The sequence below is a fragment of the Oncorhynchus kisutch genome, linkage group LG29, assembly GCF_002021735.2.
Source record: "Oncorhynchus kisutch isolate 150728-3 linkage group LG29, Okis_V2, whole genome shotgun sequence".
NCBI lineage: Eukaryota > Metazoa > Chordata > Actinopteri > Salmoniformes > Salmonidae > Oncorhynchus > Oncorhynchus kisutch.
The window spans coordinates 9,327,947-9,337,998 of record NC_034202.2 but is presented as its reverse complement, the minus strand read 5'-3'; the positions used below and the strand labels follow the sequence as shown (position 1 = coordinate 9,337,998).

At 42.4% G+C, this 10,052-nt stretch overlaps 1 protein-coding gene and 1 long non-coding RNA gene across 2 annotated transcripts; one reads left to right on the top strand and one right to left on the bottom strand.

The window, feature by feature from the left end:
- Window positions 1–4,578: 4,578 nt before the first annotated feature.
- On the bottom strand, window positions 4,579–6,583 carry LOC116358242 (uncharacterized). The gene is made up of 3 exons (XR_004206119.1): window positions 6,414–6,583; window positions 4,773–4,883; window positions 4,579–4,627 (listed from the first exon to the last, which is right to left on the bottom strand). It is a non-coding gene; the product is annotated as an uncharacterized LOC116358242 (long non-coding RNA).
- Window positions 6,584–6,695: 112 nt separating this feature from the next.
- LOC109874324 (centrin-3) lies at window positions 6,696–9,839 on the top strand. The gene is made up of 5 exons (XM_020466186.2): window positions 6,696–6,808; window positions 8,417–8,552; window positions 8,662–8,776; window positions 8,910–9,101; window positions 9,231–9,839. Exons 1-5 carry the CDS (start codon window positions 6,789–6,791, stop codon window positions 9,272–9,274), a joined length of 507 nt encoding a protein of 168 aa, XP_020321775.1. The 5' UTR covers window positions 6,696–6,788; the 3' UTR covers window positions 9,275–9,839.
- The last annotated feature ends 213 nt before the right edge of the window (window positions 9,840–10,052 follow it).

The following is a 10,052-nucleotide window of genomic DNA, read 5'->3' as shown; positions in this document are numbered from 1 at the left end:
GAAAACAGGTTTTTAGAATAAAAAACAGAAATAACTTATTTACATAGGAATTCAGACCCTTTACTATGAGACTCGAAATTGAGCTCAGGTGCATCCTTTTTCCATTGATCATCCGTGAGATGTTTTTACAAGGTCAGGTGATTGGAGTCAGTTGACTGGACATGATTTGGAAAGGCACACACCTGTCTAAATAAGTTGACAGTGCATGTCAGAGCAAAATGCAAGCCATGAGGTTGAAGGAATTTTCTGTCGAGCACCGAGACAGGACAGTGGCCTCCATCATTCTTAAATGAAAACAATAGAACCAACAAGACTCTTCCTAGAGCTGGCCGTCCGGCCAAACTGAGCAATCGGAGGAGAAGGGCCTTGGTCAGGTAGGTGACCAAGAACCCGATGGTCACTCTGAAAGAGCTCCAGAGTTCCTATGTGGAGATGGGAGAACCTTCCAGAAGGACCTTCCATCCAACCTGACAGAGCTTGAGAGGATCTGCAGAGAAGAATGGGAGAAAATCCCCAAACACAGGTGTGCCAATCTGGCAGCTTCATACCCAAGAAGACTAAAGGCTGTAATTGCTGCCAAAGGTGGTTAAACAAAAATGTATAGAAACCTGTTTTTTCTTTGGCATTATGGGGTATTGTGTGTAGATTGATGAGGGAAAAACTATTTAATCCATTTTAGAATAAGGTCTGAATACTTTCCAAATGCATTGTACTCTTGGTCATGTAGTGTAAAGTGGGGCAAAAAAGTATTTAGTCAGCCACCAATTGTGCAAGTTCTCCCACTTAAAAAGATGAGAGAGGCCTGTAATTTTCATCATAGGTACACTTCAACTATGACAGACAAAATGAGAAAAAGAAATCCAGAAAATCACATTGTAGGATGTTTTATGAATTTATTAGCAAATTATGGTGGAAAATAAGTATTTGGTCAATAACAAAAGTTTATCTCAATACTTTGTCATATAGCCTTTGTTGGCAATGACAGAGGTCAAACGTTTTCTGTAAGTCTTCACAAGGTTTTCACACACTGTTGCTGGTATTTTGGCCCATTCCTCCATGCAGATGTCCTCTAGAGCAGTGATGTTTTGGGGCTGTTGCTGGGCAACACGGACTTTCAACTCCCTCCAAAGATTTTCTATGGGGTTGAGATCTGGAGACTGGCTAGGCCACTCCAGGACCTTGAAATGCTTCTTACGAAGCCACTCCTTCTTGCCCGGGCGGTGTGTTTGGGATCATTGTCATGCTGAAAGACCCAGCTACGTTTCATCTTCAATGCCCTTGCTGATGGAAGGAGGTTTTCACTCAAAATCTCACGATACATGGCCCCATTCATTCTTTCCTTTACACGGATCAGTCGTCCTGGTCCCTTTGCAGAAAAACAGCCCCAACGCATGATGTTTCCACCCCCATGCTTCACAGTAGGTATGGTGTTCTTTGGATGCAACTCAGCATTCTATGTCCTCCAAACACGACGAGTTGAGTTTTTACCAAAAAGTTATATTTTGGTTTCATCTGACCATATGACATTCTCCCAATCTTCTTCTGGATCATCCAAATGCTCTCTAGCAAACTTCAGACGGGCTTGGACATGTACTGGCTTAAGCAGGGGGACACGTCTGACGCTGCATGATTTGATTCCCTGGCGGCGTAGTGTGTTACTGATGGTAGGCTTTGTTACTTTGGTCCCAGCTCTCTGCAGGTCATTCACTAGGTCCCCCCGTGTGGTTCTGGGATTTTTGCTCACCGTTCTTGTGATAATTTTGACCCCATGGGGTGAGATCTTGCGTGGAGCCCCAGATCGAGGGAGATTATCAGTGGTCTTGTATGTCTTCCATTTCCTAATAATTGCTCCCACAGTTGATTTCTTCAAACCAAGCTGCTTACCTATTGCAGATTCAGTCTTCCCAGCCTGGTGCAGGTCTACAATTTTGTTTCTGGTGTACTTTGACAGCTCGTTGGTCTTGGCCATAGTGGAGTTTGGAGTGTGACTGTTTGAGGTTGTGGACCGGTGTCTTTTATACTGATAACAAGTTCAAACAGGTGCCATTAATACAGGTAACGAGTGGAGGACAGAGGAGCCTCTTAAAGAAGAAGTTACAGGTCTGTGAGAGCCAGAAATCTTGCTTGTTAGTAGGTGACCAAATACTTATTTTCCACCATAATTTGCAAATAAATTCATTAAAAATCCTACAATGTGATTTTCAGGATTTTTTTTCTCATTTTGTCTGTCATAGTTGAAGTGTACCTTTGATGAAAATTACAGGCCTCTCTCATATTTTTAAGTGGGAGAATTTGCACAATTGGTGGCTGACTAAATACTTTTTTGCTCCACTGTATATGTATATGTGATGGTATGCATAGGCATTATGGACAGTATGTGGATAGAATACGTAGTATATCTGAAGAATATGTAAGACAGAATAGTTTAGGTACAGCAATAGTTTAATAGGTTGGCCCTGACTAGAATACAGAATATACAAGTCGGAAGTTTACATGCACTTAGGTTGGAGTCATTAAAACTCGTTTTTCAACCCCTCCTTTCTTGTTAACAAACTATAGTTTTGGCAAGTCGGTTAGGACATCTACTTTGTGCATGACACAAGTAATTTTTCAAAAAATTGTTTACAGACAGATTGTTTCACTTGTTTCATACACTGTGTCACAACTCCAGTGGGTCAGAAACTTACATACACCTTGGAAAATTCCAGAAAATTATGTCATGGCTTTAGAAGCTTCTGATAGGTGAATTGACATCATTTGAGTCAATTGGAGATGTACCTGTGGATGTTTTTCAAGACCTACCTTCAAACTCAGTGTCTCTTTGCTTGACATCACGGGAAAATCTAAATAAATCAGTCAAGACATCAGAAAAAATATTGTAGACCTCCACAGTTTCCAAACGCCTGAAGGTACCATGTTCATCTATACAAACAATAGTATGCACGTATAAACACCATGGGATCACGCAGCCGTCATACCGCTCAGGAAGGAGACGCGTTCTGTCTCCTAGAGATTAAGGTATTTTGGTGCACAGAGTGCAAATCAATCCCAGAACAACAGCAAAGGACCATGTGAAGATGCTGGAGGAAACAGGTGCAAAATTATCTATATCCACAGTAAAATGAGTCCTATATCGACATAATCTGAAAGGCCGCTCAGCAAGGAAGAAGCCACTGCTCCAAAACCGCCATAAAAAAGCCAGACTATGGTTTGCAACTGCACATGGGGACAAAGATCGTACTTTTTGGAGAAATGTACTCTGGTCTGATGAAACAAAAATAGAACTGTTTGGTCTATTTGACCTTAATGACCATCATTATGTTTGAAGGGAAAAGGGAGATGCTTGCAAGCTGAAGAACATCATCCCAACCGTGAAACACGGGGGTGGCAGCATCATGTTGTGGGCGTGCTTTGCTGCAGGAGGGACTGGTGCACTTCACAAAATAGTTGGCATCATGAGGGAGACAGGGAATTTTTACTAGTATTAAATGTCAAGAATTGTGAAACACTGAGTTTAAATGTATTTGGCGAAGGTGTATGTAAACTTCAGACTTCAACTGTACATGAAATGGGTAAAACAGTATGTAAACATTATTAACGTGACCAGTGTTCCATGTCTATGTACATAGGGCAGCAACCTCTAAGGTGCAGGCTTGAGTAAATGGGTGGTAGCTGGCTAGTGATGGTGACTAAGTTCAGGGCAGGGTACTGGGTGGAGGCCGGCTAGTGATGGCTATTTAACAGTCTGATAGCCTTGAGATAGAAGCTGTTTTTCAGTCTCTCGGTCCCAGCTTTGATGCACCTGTACTGACCTCGCCTTCTGGATGATTGCGGGGTGAACAGGCTGTGGCTCGGGTGGCTGAGGTCCTTGATGAACTTCTTGGTCTTCTTGCGAAACCGGGTGCTGTAGATATCCTCAAGGGCAGGCTGTGTGCAACCGGTGATGCGTTGGGCTGACAGCACCACCCTCTGGAGAGCCCTGCGGTTGCGGACTGTGCAGTTGCAGTACCAGGCGGTGATACAGCCCGACAGGATGCGCTCAAAGGTGCATCTGTAGAAGTTTGTGAGGGTCTTAGGGACCATGCCGAGTTTCTTCAGCATCCGGAGGTGGAAGAGGCGCTGTTGCACCTTGTTCACCACACTGTTTGTGTGGGTGGACAATTTCAGATTGTCAGTGATGTGTACATCAAGGAACTTGAAGCTTTTCACCTTCTCCACTGGGCGCCATCTATGTGGATGGGGGCTTGTTCCCTCTGCTGTCTCCTGAAGTCCACAATCAGCTTGATGATTGAGTTGGAGGCGTGCGTGGACAAGCAGTCATGGGTGAAAAGGGAGTACAGGAGGGGGCTGAGCCTGCACCCCTGTGGGGCCCCAGTGTTGAGGATCAGCGTAGCGGAGGGGTTGTTGCCTAACTTTACCACGTTGGGGTGGCTCGTCAGGAAGTCCAGGACCCAGTTGCACAGGGTGGGGTTCAGACCGAGGGCCCCAAGCTTAATGATGAGCTTGGAGGGCACTATGGTGTTGAAGGTTGTGCTGTAGTCAGAACAGCATTCTTACATAGGTATTCCTCTTGTCCAGGTGGGATAGGGCAGTGTGCAGTGCGATGGCGATTGCATAATCCGTGGATCTGTTGGGGCGGTATACAAATTGTAGTGAGTCTAGGGTGTCGGGTAAGGTAGAAGTGATATGATATGATCCTCAACTACCCTCTCAAAGCACTTCATGATGGCAGAAGTGATTGCTACGGGGCGATAGTCATTTAGTTCAGTTACCTTCGCTTACTTGGGTACAGGAACAATGGTGGAGATCTTGCAGCAAGTGGGGACGGAAGACTGGGATAGGGAGAACCTTCCCATGCTCTGAGGACGTGGCTAGGGAATTGGCTAAAATAGGAAAGGAAACCACACAAACCACAGCTGGGTCACCTGCTACTGTCTTCCATTCCACTGGCATACTTTTTAATTAGCTGGATTAACAGTCTGGACAACCCCTCTCTCTCTCTCTCTCTCTCTTTTCTTTCTTTCTCCCTGTCTCTTTCACTCTCTCTCTCTCCCAATCTCTCTCTCTCCCACTCTCTCTGTCTCCCACTCTCTCTGTCTCTCTCTGTCTCTCTCTCTCTGTCTCTCTCTCTCTGTCTCTCTCTCTGTCTCTCTCTGTCTCTCTGTCTCTCTCTGTCTCTCTCTGTCTCTCTCTGTCTCTCTCTGTCTCTCTGTCTCTCTGTCTCTCTCTCTCTCTCTCTCTCCCACTCTCTCTCTCTCTCTCTCTGTCTCTCTCTCACTCTCTCTGTCTCTCTCTCTATTCAGTTTATGTAACGTCTTCCGGTTCTTACTGACACCTACCCATGAGCCCCCTCTCTTTCCATTTATTGTAACCAGTGTCCTTAATCACTGAGCACCGACACTGGATGTCCATGGAAGTTGAAAAGTAGCTGAAATTTGGTCAGTTATCTGAAGCAATCATAGACATCTAAATTTGGACAGCACATTATACGACAGTACAGTAAAGAAAAGTAGAGTATACTGTAGGTCAGCACAGTACTGTACAGAAGAGTAGAATTTATTACAATAAGATACAGTACAGTATGGTAGAGCACACTAGAGTTGAGTAGAGTAAAATGTACTGTATTGTACTTTACTGTACTGAACTTTGCTGTGTACAAACATGGGAAACATAAACAAACAATTACACAACATGCAAAAAAGGTTATTGCATTCTTCTACCTTTGTGTACCTATTCAGGATACATCACAGTGAATACATCACATATCCATAATTATGCATTTCGGTGTAGTACAGATCAGGGACCATTGATGTCATTTTGTTACTGTCATTCTGTAACTGGGTGTTAATCCATTTAATTTAATGTACCTGTAGTTCAATAACCAAAATAGATTAGTTTTCAAACTCAAGGTGTCATAGCATAGCTGACAGCCCATTCTTTCTGCAGACATCTTTGACTTTTATTTCAGGGCATATATTTAACAGAGTTTTTGGAAAACTGAGAGAAACATAACCTGTTGCCCAACTTTACATCCTCATCCTCACTTTAAGTGAATGTGTTTTTGTAAAATGTTCAGTAGACATTGTTAAAAGTAGTCATTGTGCATATGGACCTGTGTAGTAAGTTTAACTTTGCAATCAATGGTTTTTGTTTAGCATACATTTTATTAAGGTGAAAAACCAGTCTGAGCTTTATCATGTTCCAATGGAATTGCCCTGCTACTACTACTACTACTACTACTACTACATACTGCTCCCCACTTTCATATATTTATACATATTGTAATTACATGGCTCTGCTATAATATCAATATTTAATGATATTTCTAACTAAAAAGTACAAATTCTCAGGTAAATGGGCATGTGGTGGTACACATTATTTTGCTAATGAAAAGGAAGTCTGATCCTGATTACCTGATTTCACAGGAGTCATCTGTTGTCTTGTTAATGTAGGCAGGCTGACCAGTCCTCCTGCTTCACTTGGGTCTGAGAGTGAGGATTTTCCATCACTGGTCTCTGCATTTCTCTTGTCAACAGACATACAGCGCCTTATACTGGGCAGAGAGTGCAGCAGGCACAACAGGACATTTCTTCATGTAGGAAAATGCGCAGCAACTCTAGATTTCATCTGACAAATCAGAAGCGATTTTGTAGCCGAGCACTGATCCAGCAACCAATGGGAAACAGCGAAACAGGCGCGGATTAACGGATTTGTTACAAGGTGCATTGTTGTTATTTTAGTAGCTGCCTTCAAACGTCCAGCTGTACACGTTTAGGGCTACAACTTGAATGATGAGTCTGTCTTTAAGGTATTTAGTTTACGATTGTAGCAAAGTGTTTAAATGACTAACGTTACCTAGCAAGAACTGTGAAACAAACTGGCACTAGCCAGCTTCCTTGTTGCAAGTTGGTTAGCTCAGCTACTGTAGCGAGGTAGATATGTTTGATAGTAGGCAATTGTTGTACTAGCTAGTTAGGCCATAGATAATTAGCTAGCTATTTTACTGTCCAAAATTAACCATCTGTGTCAGTAAGTTAAACCTTAGCAACTGTCTATGAAGTGTGTCTGTAGTCAACATCGGTGTTCGAATACCCGTACTAACATACTGTATACTACACACTATTAGTTAATTTTAGTATACTGTAAACTCACGATATCCTTTCAGTTGGGCGTACTACCTCTTCGCCCGTCTACCGGAAGCTGGTGCTGTTGCTATGCAACCTCTTGCTAGCTAGTTAGCGTAACAAATGACTAGTTAGACATTTTACGACTTCTGGTGTGTTCTTAAATTCAATCTAGAGTGCCAGAGTGCGCACTTAAGTTCAGTGCTTGTAAATTCAGAGCGTTTCGCTCTCGGAGCTCGGGCTTTGAGCATTCTGACCTTACAACGGCAGTAAAGCTAACGCTGGCTACTTCCAGAGACAAATGAGACTACTCTGACCATTTTACAAGCCCTATTAGAGCTGGATAGGCTGTTGTCATGTTATCCAGAGTGTTGGTGACTAACTGCTGCTGGCAACAATTGAATTAAACTTTTTTTTTTTTGCCGACACCTGCCATGCGCTCTGGTACACTCAGAAGAGGGTGCTCTTAAATCGGAGTAGGTAGCCAGAGCGAATTTACGAAATCACCAGAATTCCTTTGAGAACGCACTATTATACCACTTAGCTGAGAATGACGGGAATAATCAATTCAATAAACGTTGGGTGGTTAGTTAGCCTATAGTTATTATACTGGACGTTTGATGTATAAGGAGCCAACTAACGTTAGGACCGGTACATACTGCTGTAATGATATGCTATGTGGTTCGTAAGGACATTGTAGCTAACAAATTGTCAGCCACCAACCTAAATTGTAAGTGAACTTATTTGAAAAGTCATTACTTTATTAAATTTAACATTTGTCATAGTTAAAGCAATGATTTTGTATCCGCTCTTGTACTTCAGCGGCATATTTTCCAAAATTTTTATTTTCCTCAAATCTGGAAATGTGAAGCCACGCCCATTTTCAGAAATTGCATTATGGTCCCTAAACTACAGAAATAGTGTCCTCTGCGTGTATACTTCATATTTTGACGAATTTAGTACGCTTCTGGGAACTTCTGGCATACTAACTATATCCATACCAATAAGCATACTATATACTCAATTCACGTCACAAATAGTACGGTTAGTGCTGTTAGTATGAGTATTCGAACACAGCCTACTTCAGAGACATAAGCTATGTGAGAATAGCAATTGCATGCTCCTCGTGTCCTCTCGCCTCTTTCTCAAAACCCATTGGATGAGAAAGTCCGAGGTCCCGCCCCTCTGACTTTCTCTTCAAATGGGTTTTGAGAAGGAGATGAGGACACGAGGTGTATGCAATTGAGAAAAGGTCTGTGTTTAATTTGACACCAACTGACAATGGTGTTCAGGACTGAGCTGGCAGTGGATAAAACCAAGCGGAAGAAGAGGAGAGAGCTGACTGAGGAACAAAAGCATGAAATCAAAGAGGCTTTTGAGCTGTTTGACACAGACAAAGACAAAGAGATAGACTACCACGAACTCAAGGTAAACCTCTACCTACAATTACCTTATCATTACTAGGATTCTGTTGTCCCCTTTTGCTGTCTAATCTTCACTCATACTCTGCCATATCTCTCTTTCAATTCTCTCACAGGTGGCAATGAGAGCTATGGGTTTTGAGGTGAAGAAAGTAGATATACTGAAGATACTAAAAGATTACGACAGAGAGGGGAATGGCAAAATAACATTTGATGACTTTAAGGAAGTTGGTATGTTTCCTGCTTTGTTTGCGTATGTGGAACCCTGTACAGTATGTTTGCGTATGTGGAACCCTGTACAGTGTTATGGCTGCTCTTCAAGCGTGTAACCCTGTGTCTGTTTACCCATGTGCGTGTGTCTCAGTGACAGACCGTATCCTGGAGAGGGACCCAAAGGAGGAGATCCTGAAGGCCTTTAAGCTGTTTGATGATGACGACTCCGGGAAGATCAGCCTGAGGAACCTGAGACGTGTGGCCAGAGAGCTAGGAGAGAACATCACGGATGAGGAACTACGCAGCATGATCGACGAGTTCGATACAGACGGAGACGGAGAGAGTGAGCACACACACAAATGTGTAGAGCAGACACGCACACATTCAAAGTGGGAATAACCACCAACTAAAAATGTCATACTGACTTTCAACGTTCAAAACAAAGTTCTCTCTCTCTCTCTCTCTCTCCCAGTCAACCAGGAGGATTTTGTATCCATAATGACTGGAGACTCCTGATTGAAGGGATGCTGCTCTGGGTGCTTGGCTAGGAGGCCGAGGCAATAGAATCACTGTGGGATGGATAGGTCCCCCAGGTCACTGAGGGACTGCTAAATAGCTTACCTTGTCTCCTTTCCTTTATCTACACTAACTGACCAGGGGAAGTAGAGGAGAGTAGGTAAGGATGCCACTGTAGAGTACTGCGATTCAAAATCTCTCCCAAATAGCACTGCTGTCGCTTCTGTTCTTTTCTTTGTTGAAACATCTTGTGTTTTTACAATATGTCTGGTGCAAATACAACCAAATATTGTATGTTCTTTTCTTTTAGTAGAGTTTCTTTTCAAAATTTGAATAGATGCACTTGCTGCGCTGTGTATCCATACCGTACAGAAAACTGTACAGATTACATAACAGGTCATGTCTCTGAGACATTCCTTGTAAACTTCAACATTTTCAATAGTATTTCTGGATGGCGGTTTTAAATACAAACTGGCTTCACCGACCACATTTTGTAGTTTAGTAGACTATTTGTATTCTTACTTTTTCTTTTTAATGTTATTTATTTTACATAATAAACACAATTGACTGACTTCTGCTCTTGGATCGGTATGTACGGTGTGGAGCCTCTTGACAAAATGGGTGCAGACCAAGGTTATTATAGTTTTATTAGTTTGGTTTTTTTTATTTTATTTTTTTATTCAGTTTATTATCAGACTTGATTTACTAGTTTTTATTCAGTTTTAGTTTTAAAGACATTTCGTTTTTAGTGTTCTAACAATGTAATGGGTTAATAATT